At 31.1% G+C, this 17,619-nt stretch overlaps 2 protein-coding genes across 4 annotated transcripts; one reads left to right on the plus strand and one right to left on the minus strand.

The window, feature by feature from the left end:
- Window positions 1-529: 529 nt before the first annotated feature.
- babo (TGF-beta receptor type-1 babo) lies at window positions 530-10,854 on the plus strand. 3 transcript variants are annotated; one of them, XM_013323858.1, is made up of 10 exons: window positions 530-868; window positions 3,764-3,881; window positions 4,733-4,884; window positions 6,689-6,919; window positions 7,615-7,845; window positions 7,989-8,156; window positions 8,245-8,417; window positions 8,722-8,955; window positions 9,269-9,407; window positions 9,885-10,854. In XM_013323858.1, exons 1-9 carry the CDS (start codon window positions 769-771, stop codon window positions 9,392-9,394), a joined length of 1,533 nt encoding a protein of 510 aa, XP_013179312.1. In that variant the 5' UTR covers window positions 530-768; the 3' UTR covers window positions 9,395-9,407; window positions 9,885-10,854. The 3 variants fall into 3 exon arrangements, with proteins under 3 accessions (XP_013179312.1, XP_013179313.1, XP_013179314.1); XM_013323859.1 differs by lacking the exon at window positions 4,733-4,884 and adding an exon at window positions 5,124-5,242 and having other exon boundaries at window positions 531-868; XM_013323860.1 differs by lacking the exons at window positions 530-868; window positions 4,733-4,884 and having other exon boundaries at window positions 3,808-3,881.
- Window positions 10,855-15,594: 4,740 nt separating this feature from the next.
- On the minus strand, window positions 15,595-17,080 carry wrm1 (wurmchen 1 transmembrane protein). The gene is given in 3 exon segments (NM_001312001.1): window positions 15,595-16,143; window positions 16,589-16,817; window positions 17,052-17,080. Coding segments are annotated over 2 exon segments (420 nt in total). The 5' UTR covers window positions 16,794-16,817; window positions 17,052-17,080; the 3' UTR covers window positions 15,595-15,928.
- Window positions 17,081-17,619: the final 539 nt, after the last annotated feature.

Here is a 17,619-nt window from a genome sequence, read left to right on the forward strand (position 1 = left end):
CTTTAGATTTCATGGTTCAGCCATCATCAACATCTTGCTATTGGTTTTGGTTTGTATCCGACTTCAAAAAGAAGGAGGTTATGTATATATAGAATAATTAACCCTACTTTAAAAAGTATTATGTGGTAATTAAGTTTGATAAAGTTAGATCCAGAAATACATTCCTCGGTGGCTATTTCCCGACATGATTTATTTGTAGCCAAGCCAAAATATGTACTAAAGACTGCGATATACACTGTAATTTTTAAAATCGATTATATAACTGGCATACTATTTGGCTATGTATAGTCTGGTCTCTAAGACCATAAAACCATAACTCATAGTGTAAAGAATAACCATGAGTAGTAGAATAATTAAAAATTACTTTAGTGTGGTGGTGATTAATTTGGGTACCGTTACACGATTTTTTTGACTGATTTTCTATTATGTATATAATGTAAAATGATGAATGTGGAAACTACATAATATAATGACATAATTCATGGCAACATACTATTTAAATTTTTATCTGTGACGTTCCCTCACGCGAATGAATCTATTTAATCTATCATAGGTCGGAGGGAACTTTATTTTTAATATATTACATTGATTTTCTTTTGAGTCTACTTCGAAGTACTTTCGATATATTTTTAGTATCCAGATTTATTGCTTTATGCACGAATATTTACATTTAATGTAAAAATGTCATTTATTATGCGAACACTACAATGGCCGTGCTATTTGAGTGTCAATAACAAGTGTTTAGTTGTATTGGGACTTTAATTTGCAATGGTTGTATTTAATAATGTGACGATGGATACTTTTCATCAAAAGAAATGGCTGTTACTTTTGATAACTATCGTGTGGCGGGAGCTGGACCTTGTCAATGGTAAGTTATTTGCTTACTACAATTTAATTTTCAAAAGATTTCACGAGTGTATTATAGATAAAATTCATCAATTAAACAAAAGTTGTAAAAAGATAGTTTAACTACAAATTTCCTATTTTAATTGAATAGCACATTTTATGATAAAGTATTTTTATTTACTATTACCACCTAAACTTTTACCAGAACTTCAATAAATTATTTATTTCTATAAGAAAACATATAGTTGTGTTACATTGTGCCTTCTTTTAGATTCAAATAATAGAATATTTTTTAGTTTAATATTTTGCCTATCAACTTTAGTGTTTCATTGATGATAGAATCAAATTCATAATTAAACAGTTTCGCTTACATAATATCAATAAAAATATATTAAAAATATTAAAATATTATTCAAAGTTATTTTATTTATTTTTATTATTATATATAATAAACTTTGAACTTATATATATATATAATAAATTTTTATAACCAGGTTAACCTTCCATGTGCCCTAAGTTGAAATATTTTTTATTGATTAATTCATAAAATACATAAAGATGGCCTCTGTTATTAATAACTTGAGTTAACAAGTAAACTTACAGGTGGAACAATTTAGTAGGTCACATTTGACATCTGTCAATTTCAGTTTCATAGTCAGGTAAGCTGCTAAAAAACAACGAATAAAGTGAATAAATTTATTCAGACATCAAACACATGTGAATCAAATTCAGTTGTTATAAAATATTCACAAATGGGATTGTTTTCAACTAATGGTTTATTCATTTTAAAGCAATGCATTATTACTGTTTTCGGTCAGATTTGAAGTATTCACTGATATGAGGTGGCCAGATCTGACCTTGCTACATTTTAGTTAACAAAATATGTAATAAGTTTTGGATAACTTTTTTTTATTTACATATTAAGATAGTACTGCCTCTACAATATAATATTATATATATATATATATATATATATATATATATATATATATTTATTTATATATTATATTTTTAAATAAATATATAAAACAGTAAACTGACTGACTCAACTATTAGCCCTCAGTCTATATGTCTGGGTCAAAAATTCGAAATTTTGATTAGAAATCTTTCAAAAAATCTTTTACTAAGTTAGCATCACTTAGAAAGAATTTTACGAAATTCATCCCCTAAGGTCCAAAATGAGGGTCCAAAGTTTGTATGAAGCAAATTACATTGGATGAATTTCATGAAAATTGAGATAAATTGTTTTTAGCAGAAATAATTAACCACAGCCTTTAGACTTTTAACAAATTTATACTTATAAGATCTAAAAAGGGCGGTCTTAGCTCTTATTTATATTTTTTCACAGCATAGACACAAATTTTAGAGACTTGAAATTTTATATTTGGGTTTCTATGACTTGAGCGCTATAAATGATGTTGTAACTGTTTGTTTATAAGGTCATTGTCATACATTTTGTGTATAGACTATACTACGGGAATGTGAATTTTACTGTTACAATAGTATGCAAGATGTCTTAAAAAATATTAATTTAAAAATGACAATTGTTTCCACATTTATAAGGTGTCAACTTGTCTTAAATGTTATTCATAAACTGACCATAAACCATGTTTGTTTGATGTCTCTTTGGGAGGAAGAAAGAATATGTGTAATGAGAAATGATTTGATTGTTTGTTTGTATTGAGAAGGCCCCCACTAACATCTAAAAAAAAATTAAAAAACTATTTCGCTGTCGGGAAACTACACTATCTCCAGATGATATAAGCTATATTTATAACTAGATATTTTATATTATACATCACGGACAAAGTCACTGACAAATGCTAGTTATTGATAAATATATTGTATGACTGCATACTGTACCTGCAGTCTTCAACAAAAAAAAAATTAAACAAATGATAAAAATAAAAAAATTTATAACAAACAATGTATTTAATGTTTATGAATTATTCAATAATAATTCTATGACATCAGCAGTGATAACACATAAATAGTCTTGAGTTATTTTGTTTTGTACAAAAACTTTCAATAACAATTTGTACATGATACAATGTGTTATATGAAAAACAACCGCTGAATATATCCCTATGTGATTTTGATTTTAAATGCAAGCACCTTAAAATGGTTATCTAATTTTTCTGTTTAAATATTATATAACCAGATAGAATATTGTGCGGTTATTACCGAGTTTTTAGCAAACTATGATTATTTATTAGCACAAATAATGCCTTTGTTTAATTTATTATTATCTTTTGACTATGGCTACTTCATGTCAACATTTAATATTATAAATATCGTTGTTTAAAATTAGTCCCATAAACATTTCTATTACAACATTGTTATTTAAAGAGAAGTATTGGTTAAATGAATATTGACATTTGTAGTATAACTAGCAATTGTAGTAATAAATATAGCATATATATCACGTGGGTTTAGTCTGACTTCCCAACAATGAAAGAACTATCAATATGAAAGAATATTCAATAGTCTTGAGACTATTTACCGAAAACAAACTATTAGTAGAATCTTTCTTAATATTAGTATAGATAAATATTTAGGGTACTAGAAAGCTACTGTTTATTCATCTACAGTTCTTTGTCAATCACATGTAATATCTATTTTATAGTTAAAGTTATATTAAAGAACTTTCTTCAGTATATCACCACTAAGGAGCTCAATAATAAATTAGGGGTTAGTTTGGTTAGGTTGTAGTTACATGCTAGCCCAGTGCGGATTGGTTGACTTCACAAACATCCCTGAATTTCTTTGTAGAGATATGCAGTTTCCGTTACAGCGGTTTCCTGCAACAAAAGAACATCACATAAATGTATGAATCAAGGTCTTTACCCTATATGCTACAGACAACCAACAAAAAACTTTCTCATTTTAAATATAATTTGAGGTAATAAATTTGCAGGTCTGAAGTGTTATTGCAACAGTGATAGTCCCAGCTGCCCTAACTCAACATGCGAGACAGACGGATTCTGCTATGCATCAACAACATTGGAACATGGAATACAGAAATATTCATACCAGTAAGTAAGCTTCTCAGTGTTGTTGCATAATTTCTGTTTTGTTAGTATTTTTTTACGTTTTTTTAATGTTTTCATGACAATATTTTAATAAATACATCTAACAATATCTTCAAAACTTGATAAAACAAACTCACTAGTAAGTACGAAATAAAAACACTGATATTGAAAAGGTACTGCAGAGGTGCATATTTATTTGAGTGTTCCTCTAAATGGTTGTGATGCATTATTGATAGAATAGTCCCTCAACAATTGGCAAATATTCAACACAAATGTGCATTCTAATGGCTTCAAAATAAAATTGAATATTTTGCAACATTTTTAATCAATTTTATGAAACAATTAGTTATAGAGTGCTGGCCTTAAGGTGTATGAACACGAGCCAAGCCTTGTATCGAGAAGGCTTTCCAATCATATGCACGCAGCCAAGATATTATTGCTGTTTTAAAGATTACTGCAATTCTGATGAGATTTCCCAAGAAATATTAAACACAGTGGTACATACCTCAATCCTGGGTAAGATGTTCTGCACTTGTGGGTGTGTGATACCTACTTGACAATGCAAATTTTGAGTTTGTTTGATGTACTATTAGAATATAATTGCATTGCCACTTCTTCCAGTAAGTTTTGTGTTGAGATGCCAATATTCTAACAAATATCGCTTATGGTTTAGTGATTTGAATATGTACCTACTAAGCGATAAAGGCGACGGCTTCGACCGTAGGCCGGTTATAATTAATTCGTATGTTTTGAATGATGTGCCGTAATGTTAACAAAGACTATTTGCCGAGTGTGCATTGGTTTCGCTTTAACCTACTAAAACGTAATGTCTGCTGGTTCCACTTGCGGCGCAGCTGTATCGAGTTGAAATCACTGATACCCATCGAGCACCCCTTCAGTTGCTCCACGACGAGAACTAGAAATGAATCGGTGGTGATAGAGTGTTGTAAGTCACATGACATGTGCAATCGCGACCTGCGCCTGGAGATCCATAAGAAGCCGGCAGGTAGGAGCGACGTGGCGGTAGTGCCCTCGATGTCTCACTAAGTTGAGCACTCTAGCTTCCTGCCACTGATACCCAATAATATCAGACCCCAGCAGTCCCGCATGGCTAATATACCTACGATTATGTTTTTGTTCTAATATTACTAAGTTTTCTTCTCCGTAGACCGGCATTGATCACCGTATTAGTATATTAGTTCAACGCGTTATTTCGATTGCCTAACGCTCTGATTTGTGATGTAGATGTTGGCCCCAAGAAACGATATTCCCTCCAGGGGATAGGCCTATTTGGTGTCGCGAAGCCGAAAGCGCCGATATGTTTTGCTGCGACACGGACTTCTGTAATGTTGACATCTTTACAGGTACGGAACACGTTGGGAATGTGTCACCGTCAGGGAGCCTGTCAGGGTAGCTTTGTTATGTGACGTCTGCGTAAGCAACATTTACTCGACATGCTCGTTCTCGCGCTCTAATTAAATACCTTAATCGATCATACAAACTGGGATTTTAACAAATAAAAAAAGTACAATGAGTGCATTATAAAATTGCATGAAAATGTTATGATTGGGAAATATTTAAACTTTATTTTTAAATTGGCCACACTGATAATGTAATACATTAAATTATCAGTTTCGTCAATACCTACTTGATTACTTAGGTCACCCAAAAATTGTTTTAAAGTAGGAAAAACTTGCAAGTGTCATCTACAACGTATAAAAATTAGATACATATTTGAACGTGAGTGAATAATAAAAGAATATTGTACTAACGAATGAATATTTGAACAAGATATATAGGAGTTATAATGGTAGGAATAAACGTTGTTATGAATCATTACTTGGTTAGATAAATCGAAATCAATAAAATTAATTAATTATTATTATGTTAAGTAAATATAGAAGAAAGAATGGAAGCAGCGACTGGAAAACGAGTATATAATATAGTGAGATGATTGCGTAGACCTCACGACCTCATGTCATTCGACGATACAGCGATCATGGAATGTTCCACAAGTCAACATTTATACGTGATCATAAGCCGGTATTTTAATATCGTTTAGCTTTTCTATATTAATACTAATTGCATGCAATACTACTACAATCACTTTCTAACAGTTTTTTAAACTTGCTTTTATTTAAACATGCACTATTATAGAAACAAGAGGTTTGAATCATTTGAAATTCATAACTGATAAGGTTATGAAGTGATATAGAGGTGATGGAACTACATAATTGCAATGATTGAACTGTAAATAACTTATTCAATAAAATGTACAATAAAATTGATTAATAATGTACTTGCTTTTTGTTTGTTTATTTGCTGCATGAAGCTTGCTTTGTTCGTATATATTTGTTATTATGCTGATTATGACATATTTACACGCTACCGATGAATGTGTTCTAGTAAGTTTTACTCTAAGAGTATATCGGTGCTAAGGATTGTACAAAGCTACATTCATACAATAAACTCTGTCGATTACTTTACACCTTACTGACAGATGTCTTATCATTGGAGAAAATAATCTTTAAATAACGAATCCATAATATATCCATACTACAAAGTGGCCCTAAAGAGTATACGTTCTTTGGACGATTTTACGATTGGACGCATTTTTTTTCATACCCTTAAATATCATACATTCAAAAATTTGTGCTTTTCATGGTAATGTTAACTGGTGAAGGGTTTGACGTAGATAAATTTATGTTTTATGATATCTGAGCGTATTACACAATCAGATTTATGTATAAATGCTTTTTTAAAAAGCTTTGCACAAAATGAGGTGTGATAATTGTTATTCTGAACCAAAGACACGGGTACGTCAGCGACGGCATGGCAAGTGGTGCCGTGGCTTATGGGTCTGATGGTGCTCGGTGTGTGCGCGGCTATAAGCTTCTGGTGGGCGAAGCGATCAAGCAACGTGAAGGAGAGAGGCTCCCGTCCGCTTTACCCAACCGAGGAGTCTCTGTGCGAGACGCGACATCCGATCACCGCTACTATACGAGACATGATTGAACTTACGACCTCCGGATCTGGATCAGGTGAGTCTTTCATTTGTATGATACCATTTTATCAATTCCTAAAAACATAGACTTAGAAGAAAATTGCAGAAAGAGAGACATACGCAATTCTAATGTATTGTCTCTGTCTAAAACTAAACATTGTACTGTAGAATCTTTGAATTTAAGTAAGTTTATATTTTGGAAACTGAACTAATTGTTTTTGCAATACTTTCATCTGTATTTTATAATCCAATGTCGGTAAGAATTTTGTTACTCCCGGTTTTGTAGTTGTGAGTTTGTTCGATAAGTTTCAAAACGTGCTCTATTTTTACAAGTTAGACGAATCGATAGAGACACGTGTGCCGGATTTGAAATTTCTTGGCCCCTATTTAAATTTCATGAGATCTTATTTCAATGACACGTTTATCTTTTCAGCATTTAAAGAGGATCTATGACGTACAAAGAATTTTTTTTCGATTGAATTCAACATAGATACGTTTTTGCATAATTTTGTCCCATGTCTCTTGTACAAAAGTAATCGTAGCTAATATTTTTAAAATAGCATAGCAATAGGTTACATCGTCTGAACAGACTCCTTTTTTTCAACCATGATAAGCCTTTATTCAGCCTCCTTAGCTAAATATTCATAGAAAAAAAATTCAATCTGATAAAACCATCTGAAATACTACGTACAGGATTTTAGGCACGTTACCAATTATTGTAATTTTTTGTAGGTTTACCCTTACTTGTACAACGATCGATTGCGAGACAGATACAACTAGTGGACATTATTGGTAAGGGGCGCTTCGGTGAGGTATGGCGGGGTCGCTGGAGGGGGGAGAATGTTGCGGTCAAAATATTTTCATCACGAGAAGAATGCTCATGGTTCCGTGAGGCAGAAATATATCAAACTGTAATGTTGCGACATGAAAATATCCTTGGTTTCATCGCTGCGGACAACAAAGGTTAGCGTTTTTTATAAATATTCTACCTAATAGAGAAAGAAATCCATAGTGCTACCTCTCTTAAAAATAGGTCAAACTAAACATCCGCTACTTATTCTGTTAGTTGGTCAGTCCTATCAATTAAAATATAATTTGTATTTTAGATAATGGAACATGGACGCAACTATGGCTAATAACAGATTACCATGAGAACGGTTCGCTTTTTGACTTCCTTACATCGCGCACTATTGACTCCAATACTTTGATTAAGATGTCGTTGTCGATTGCAACAGGATTGGCCCATCTTCATATGGATATTGTTGGCACTAAAGGTATTATAACTTTTTCTGCCATTATTATTCAACAAATCATGTCTACCATTTTCGCTTATTTATTTTTCTATTGGTAATTTATTTTCAGGCAAACCAGCTATAGCGCACAGGGATTTAAAGTCGAAGAATATTCTCGTGAAAAGTAATTTGACATGTGTGATCGGCGATCTCGGTTTGGCGGTGAGACATAATGTAGCGAGTGACTCTGTGGATATACCCTCAACTAATAGAGTTGGCACTAAACGTTACATGGCACCAGAGGTATGTAAATCTTCAAAGAATATTATCTTATTATCAAAATCTTACTTCTTACTAATATTATAAATCCGAATGTTTAGATGGATGGATGTTTGTTTGAAGGCATCTCCAGAACGGCTGAATGGATCTCGATGTAATTTGGCATACATGTAGAACGTAGTTGGAAGAACACATGGTCAACTAATTATGTTTTCTAATTCAGCGCGGACGTAGTCGTAAGCAACAGCTAATAGTCATAAAGTCAGAAGTTGATCTATAAATAGTACAAAAATGCATGTTATTTTGATATACATATCTTATATTCCAGGTTTTGGACGAGAGTATGGATTCTAGGCAATTTGATCCATACAAACGATCGGATGTGTATTCCTTTGGTTTAGTTTTGTGGGAGATGGCACGTAGATGTGGTATAATGCCGGATGAATATCAACCGCCGTATTACGATTGTGTACCTCCAGACCCAAGCCTTGATGATATGAGACGCGTCGTTTGCTTGGAGAAAAGGAGACCCAACGTTCCCAATAGATGGCATTCGGATATTGTAAGTAAATGTCTGACTACTTCTAAAGTTATTGATATTTCTTTTCTTATATTATCCTTACCTTTTAATAATCTTTGCCTTTCTGTCTTTCTGAAGAGGACTAGAATTAGAACTCTGGTATTTATCGAAGAAAATGTCTAATCTATTTCATGCCTATTAGGTTATAGTTCACTGGTCAAGAGTTCTAACACGTCATGATACCCCTATTTATAGAATATAAGACACATATCAATTTATCAGTTTCCCTCAGTTTAATAATAAGCTATTCGTATTGTGAATAATTAGAAATGTTATAAGTAAATGTTTTTTTTAGGTATTGTCAGCGATATCGAAGGTGATGAAGGAATGCTGGTACCAGAATCCGGCGGCGCGGCTCACGGCACTACGGATCAAGAAGACATTGGCTAACATCGCAACTGCGGATCACATCAAACTGTAATTACTCCCAAAAGGTCGGTCCATTTTTCTAATATCATAAACGCGAATGTTTGTATGTATGAATGTTTAAAGGTATCTCCATAACGGCTGCATGGTTCTCGGACAGATGGACAGATGTAGGACATAATCTGGAATAACATATAGTCTACTAATAAAATTTATTTTAATTCGGCGCGGACGGAGTTGCGGGCGACAGCTAGTTTTGTTACTAAAAACATTTTAACTGACCTTATAACATTTTAACTAAGAAGAATACAAATCTTGTGACATCTCTCCAATACTTTACAATTACCAACCTTTTAGGTCTATTAAACTTATTTGAAGTATACTTCAGTTAATGTCACCGTGGGTTTCTGAGATCAAAATCCCTGTTTAAAACATATTGTTATCTCTGTTTTGTCAAAGATAATGACAGGGATGACAATATATTTATACAGATATTTTGATGTCAAAAATCAACAAGTGTGTCTACATAATATCGTTTTCCTCAGATTTTCGACGACATTGGCTGGCTAGTATGCGGTGACTAAAAGAATTCCATGTAATTCCTTTAAGGCGTGTAAAGGATTCCGACCCTACCTCGTAGTTTTATATTCGAGTAAATATCACATTGGAGCATTTATTGTAGTAAAACTTTACACTTTACAGTAGTAGGGACATTCGTTGTAGTGATATTGTTTTGTTACCAACTACGTAGATTTAAGTTTTGTTAAGGCTATTCCGTTTATCGTTTTAATATTATTGAGCATATCGTAAACTAAATCTTAGTGGGGATTTTTATTTTTGTAAAGCTATTTTACTGTGATATAAAGCTAAAATTGCAGCTATTCTTCTCAATTTTGCTTGTAATCGGTTGCAAGTGTGTTGTTTTTATACATAGGGTTTTGTGGGATATCACCCATACCCTATTTTACGCAAATAGTTGATATACAAAATAGTATGTCAATTATTTTCGTAATTTTTTTATCCAATTAAAAAAAAATTGTTATTATCGTCTGTCCGTAAAATCAAGTATCCCGCGTAATATAATGTTCCCGTATCCGCAGGAATACTTTGATTATTATTATTTAAAGTTAATGTTTTACAATTATTTCACAAGGTGAACTTTATTTGCCCCACCCTATGACGTCATCGGCAAAGGTTATCGCATTTTGTGCAAGTGATCAAAACAAAATCGTATCTAAATAATTGATACCGAAAATTAATTAAATTAAAACCTTTTCTGAGATGACTTGTTAAATAATAAATATATCATATTTAATATAAAAAATATCATCTGTATACATGTTGACAGATCTGTTTCTGACTTGTATGTCGGCCAATTTAATTGTTTGTTGTTTTTTTTTAAATTGAAACAGTTATCCTTTATAATTTGACATCAAATCATTAATAGATCTGTAACCTATATCTTGATATTTATTTTCTGTTTACATTCTTTGTAATATTTATAGATCTTAAGACGCGTTTGTTGAGAATAACGGCGACGTGTTTGAGAATTTTTATATCGTACGCGATGGGTTGCCACTGTTGAATAGTTGTATATAAAAATGTCATTTCTGACATTTATGTTTTACGAGAATTTAAACGGTTATTAAACGAGGATATTTAAGAAACTAACCATGGGTTTCTGACATTGAAATCTCTGTATATCGTCATCCCCTTCATTGGCAAAACATAGATGACAATATGTTTTTAACGGAGATTTCGGTCTTAGAAACCCACGGTTAACTGCATTATCTTTCTATTAAGTCCAGTTTTTATCAATAACGATCAAAATTTCTCAAACACATGAGGACGCGTAAAGGTAACTTTTTATACAGATTTAGCTTCTATATATTGTTTTGATTTTGTATATATAATATTATATGTGTGTGTTTTAATGCAATTTTTAAATGATCGTGCACGTTTTATATGTTAATAGGATGTCCCATTTTTCCATAGTACAGTACAGCAAGCAAGTTAGTTATGAACCTAGGATGATATTAGCAGCTTAATTAAGTAGACATTTGACATCCCATAAATACATTCACAATTAGTAAAATGTTTTTAGTGCAATTATTATGTTTTCTAATAGAATCGTGTTGTGTAACACTTCACACATTCAATATGTGTATAAACATATAATTATTCTACCTCATACCACTATTTTAAATTTAAATTGTATTGCTTTTTTATTCTAAAAACAAACAAAAAAATTACACCTTTATACTATCCAAAAATCTTTAAATAAAATTACAAAAATAAGAAAATATAAAAAAAAAATTAGGATGTCGGTTAAGGATTATTTCCTTTTTAGATGTAACAATTTGTACACAATTAGATTTTATATATTTATTTTTAGATTAATATTGTTTTTTCAACATCACCTATCTAGTCCAAAAATCTTTCGATCTACCGTGACTGGGATTTTTTCAATGTTTCAGCATGTTGAATAATTCTGAATTTGCCTTTTAAAATCCTTTGAATCAGGTTTTAATGTTATTGAAGACAAACGACAGTGGACGGCTATCTTTTATATGTAAACTGTCAGTCGTTAAAATATGTATGAAGTGTAACATAACGTTGTTTTTTAGTTTTTTAATGATATATTCCATTGGTAAAGTAATGCGTATTGAAATATGTAATTTGTTGCATGTAGCTGATCGAGATTGTGATTTAAGGCTGAATGTTTTTAAAAATATGATTATACTAAAAAATTAGAAATGCTTACTTCTGTGCAATAAATATGTTTTTATACAAACATAAATAAAAATTAAACAGTTTTTTTGATGCTTATAGTGAAAAGTTCACATTTTTGCAGACATTGATTATCGTATTTATACCACTAAATTATCAAAAAAAAAATTTACAATTTATCTTTCATAAGTTTTAATTATAAAAGTTGAGATATCTATTGTATATGAATAATTGTATTGTGTAATTTAGGTAACACACGTTAGATTTTGCATGACAAGTAAAACCTAACGTGTGTGACCTGCATTATGGGGGAAACGTGAAGTATCAATGTGCGATATACAATAAGCCTAATAATTTTTAGTCGGAACACATATCTCTAACAGTATAATCATACATTTATAAAGGCTATTTAACTTTGGCTGGACAATATCTTTGTACATAATTGGATATTGACATTCGGTAGCGCTAAAAATAGACTGATTTTATATAATAAAACCGTAGTGTGGGCTTATATTAACACATGAAAGTATATCCATGTGATTGTATATAAGGTGTTGCAGTGATTTGTTGTGGAATCATTTATTGTGTGAAATAATGGAAAATAACGACACATTTCGATTGTTAAATATTCATAAATAAAAAGTCATATTGTCATGAATATTTAAAATATTACGTATTCATTTATTAATCGTATTTTTAATATAGTACATTTCATATCCAAAAAAAATGTATACAAAACATATTATAATAAAAATAAAACACCACCGGCTGCGGAATCCCATGACTCAACCAGTGGTCAGGGCTGCAGAGACAGGAATCTTCTTACGATGCATGCGGTTTCTAGGATAACTTCCTTTTGTACCGAGCTCTTAATCCAACTGTTTAGCGAGAGCTTGTGATGTTGGTCGAAACTCTTCGCTATCAGTAGATGTATTCCACAGCATTTCACTCGGTTTAGAAGGTTTGTCAGTGGCTAAATTACCTCAAATTCTAGTAAGCAATAGGTTTTATTGTGATACTATATTTGTCAACATCATTTTTATTGGTGTTATATTTTGGTGTAATGTACTGGGATATGCTTTGCTATGATCCTTTTATTTAAATATTAATTAAATTAAGTTTTTAACCAGTAATTTTGAATTGAATTTTACATGTAATTGTATATTACGATTGCAATTTATTCTTATTGTATTTTCTTACATTAGGTGTTGTTTATATACCATTGTCATCTTATGCTATGATAAGTTATCAATTCTTTTAGAATAATTTTAATAAATGTGTATATACATTTTTAGTACTCACTTTCAGTAAGAATTTATACCAAAAAGAAATTGTTAATTTTGATGCTATACTATATCTTTTAAGGCGTACTATCAAAATAAAACAGGCAAATTTTATATTAGTAATTAACAATTTTGTATACAAGTTGAATAAGACAAACTCTCTGATGTAGGAACCTTTATCGGGTGAAAAAAAAAACTTGGATTGTCTTTTATAGCTAACGAAAACTTTGTTTTGCAAAATTAACCGGAGTGAACCTAAGGTATTCAAATACTGATAACGTCCAGTTATTTGAAAAATATTAAAATTAAGAAACGCATAAAGTCGATAGACTTATAAGAAGAAAGGTTAGATTAAAACGATATTGTAGGTTGCACTAGAAAATGACTAGATCAAGAATGACTGAAATCATGTCTGAGATTCATTTTCCACTAACTGGGCTAGCCGAAAGCGACCGCTATTTCTTTGTGAAATAGTATCATTTTCGCAAGCGTGGCGACTGTTGTATAAATAGCAGTCTTTTGGCTAATCGCTTAGTGGAAATTGGGGTTTAAAATTCTTATCAGTAGTCTTGTGACGTCCGTTAGAAAACTCTCCTTGGCTATCTCTTGTTAAATAGTTCAGGTATATCTCTAGGATAAGATAATGAAATCGGAAATCAATGTTAGTGAATTAGTATAAGTGTGTAACATTAATTTAAGACATGTCTGTTGTTAGATTATACAAAAGAAGTCCGTTCTCATTGCTGCCCGAGAACATGTTAGATGAAGATTTAACAAACATTTCTCATCATCCAATAAGCGTATGCATGCACCTGAGACCGGCAACTTATAAAGACAATTGAAATATAATTCCACCTAAGTCTTTTTTTCACTAAACTTTATGTAGATTTCTAATTACGGGAAACGTATACATATACAGTTTTGTATTAAGTTTAGTTAAAGAATGAGATAAAAGTGTTAGAATTAGACTTAGTTATCAAGTTCAAATGAATGGTAAACAATGAATGTACAAGCATCAAACTGTGCGTTTGAGATGATTTGATGAGCAATACCAAGAGAGTACAAGTAATGTAATTACTTAAATGCAATAACTTAAATTATACGGTCAAAGGCAGTGTCATATCACGAAATCATACGAATTCGATGATTTATTCCAAATATGAATTATTATGTACATACCATTATTTAATTATCCCATTATATAAGTTTTACGAATTGGTGGTTACGGAGTGGACTAATTAATTTGATTAATAAACAAGTGTTTTTATAATCAACTGTTTTATTTCTGTCCTTTCTTTCCATTTAGTTTTTAAGAACTTAACCTTGGCCCTTTACCTTAGTGGGGTAAGCAGGTACATAAGTAAAATAAAAATACATTTTATTCTAATATTTGAACACTTTATTGGACGGAAAAAATTATGACAAAATTAACTTAATCATATTTTATATATAATTAACATTATGTGCTATTGACCTTGTAAAAAATGCGCATATACATTTTTATAATATAAAAATTATACTTAAATCTTTATAATTCTAAATTGATAACACTATAATGTAATCAACGTGGACGGACAATACAAAAAAATTAAAAAACCTTAAAAATATGTTGAATATCCATAAATGTTGAAAAACATTCACATAACTCAATCTAAGAAATTGTTTATTTTTCATACATTTTTGCTATTAATTGCATAAATAATACTGGCTTTACCAAAAAAGTTTAAAAAATACAAAGATAAAAAAAATCACTACAAAGAAAATAAAATAAAAAATCAAGATATACATCACTGTTTCTTCCAGTTTCCACAGTACCAATGTTGTCATGTTTTATACATGAGTTTTGGTAGTGAAGTCATTGTTAACCTGTTAAAACTATATGTAACTTTAAAACAAAAAAGAATAGATGTTTGCTTGAAAACAACTTAACTGCTTACGTAAAGCTAAAATTTTCATATGCAAAATAAATTGTCTTTAAAATAAACACAACAAAAAAATGGAATGCAACATTGTAACAATTGCCATACTGTAGGTTATACAAAAAAAAATTGTTATATTACTTTCCCTAATTCTAAGTCAAATGACATATAAAATTAAATATTCAAATACTTTCATTCATTAATTATACATGGTTTACAACTGTACTCTGACCAAATCACTGTGATAATTGCTAAATACATTCAAAAATGGATAAGTGAGATTTTTCTTGCTTATACAGGTTATTCTCTAACCCGCAGTTATCCAGATTGACTGTCCTTATGTTGTGTTTCAGATGAATTAAGACAGAAGTGTAAATTATTGTTACTTTCAGGACTAATTAAGTAGTGATAAGACTAAATGTTGGCTTATATTGGTTATTTTGTTGCCGTGTTGGTAGCATGTTTATTATCGAGTAATTTAGGCATAAGACACTTTTTGTTCATATGCATCATCTTCATTGTAATAATCTTGATCAGCAAATGTGGTATGACGTAATTTACACCATTGTGCACCAAATCTCAATATCAATATAATAACAGTCAACACAAACATCGCCAGGGCAGCAATTGCAGGATATAGTATTAAAAAAGCCATTTTTATATATCACTCTCTCTTTCGTGTAGATCAAGATATGTCAATGGTTGCTGTGAAATTGATGGTACAACTGACTCGCTTTTACGAACCTCCTGATAATCTTTTGTTGGGTAAGATGCAAATTGGAAAGGTTGACTGTGAACTTCGATCTCGGTGAAATCAAGAGGTGGCTGACGATGTGGAGTTGCTGACCATATAGATACTATCCAACGATTACCTGCAAGTAAGAGTTATAGAATTAATAATAAAATTTACAGATAGCTTTAAAATATGGGTATTGAGGATAACAAAAGACTGAGCTACCTCTATGAAGTAGAACCAAATGTTTTCTTAAATTAAATTATTAGGTTAGTTAGTTCAGATGCCACTCCCAATTGTAACATTCACAGGCTACTGCTATAGGACAATTTATTCCCCAGTTTGTGATTGCATAACAATTTCTTAGGCTTTTGTTTGATGATTATTGAATGATGTTATACATTTATAGAGGTTGTCTGAATGGCTCCTCCTCAAATTCTAAATTATTGCACTTTTTAAAATAATATTTAGTAAGCTTAAAATAATTAGGAATATTCAATTCATCATTAAAAATAAAGTAAATATGTAAGTTTTTGTATATAAACAATTTAACATAACAAGTTTACAATAACAGAAGCACTAACCGGTGTGACGATCTAGCCAATAATCCGAGTACTTCGAGCAGCAGCAAATAATATTTAGTATTATCATAAATGTCAATAGTATTGTACAGATCGCAATCGTAATATAAAATGGTGTAAAGTCACCAATTATTCTGGTCGTTAACGGGTTTAAATCTTTATATGTGCCGTTCTCTGTAAAGTAACCGTGACTTTCATATGCCGACATTTTCTTATTAGTAAAAGTTCCGACCTGCCGAAGAAAAACACCAAGTCAAGAATTTAAAACAGACTGTTTCTGAATTTTAAAATATATTTGGCCATGCATTTATAACGTTTTCCAAAGTTCGGTGACCATTAATTTAGGGCGTGGACCATAGTCTACTTTCGTAGTATGTAATGTACTCTACAAGATTATCCTTACGTATTTACTTATTCTTTTAAACTATTGTAAAACAGAAAAGTAATTCTTAAAAGAAACACGTACCTATAAGTTAAAATTTGATCGAAAAACCGTTTTCTACGTACAAACAACGACGCTAACTTATTCAATGATTACGTACCAACACCAACTATCCAAAAATATATGTCAAATGTCAAACAGTTAAACAATGTCAAAGTCACCCCACAGCGAGAGATACCAACACAATGATAAAAAAGGCAGAATAAATGGAAATGGAATGTTTTGTAGATTTCAGCATAGCGTCAAGAAAATTTATTAAAACAGGAATCAGAAAACGGGAGGAAGAGCTCTGTCGAAAAGATTTAATTTAAAACACTGTTTCCTAATAGTGTACACGGCGGCGTTAAACAAAAAAGTAGCGTTATTATAATATATTGTAGGCAATTTAATGTTGAAATTAAAAGTATTTCTTTGCAATCTTTTAAGTTTATTTCTTTATAAAATTAAGTGCGATAATACAACCACTCGTATAAAAATTTGAGATTGCTATCGTCTCATTGAAAAAAAATTGGTATACAGTGATATACCAATTTTTCTAATGTCCATATCCGGAAATAGATTTCCGTTCTATTCCTTTCCTTTTCCTTCCTTA

The sequence above is a fragment of the Papilio xuthus genome, unplaced genomic scaffold, assembly GCF_000836235.2.
Source record: "Papilio xuthus unplaced genomic scaffold, Pxut_1.1 DF825017.1, whole genome shotgun sequence".
NCBI classification, from domain to species: domain Eukaryota; kingdom Metazoa; phylum Arthropoda; class Insecta; order Lepidoptera; family Papilionidae; genus Papilio; species Papilio xuthus.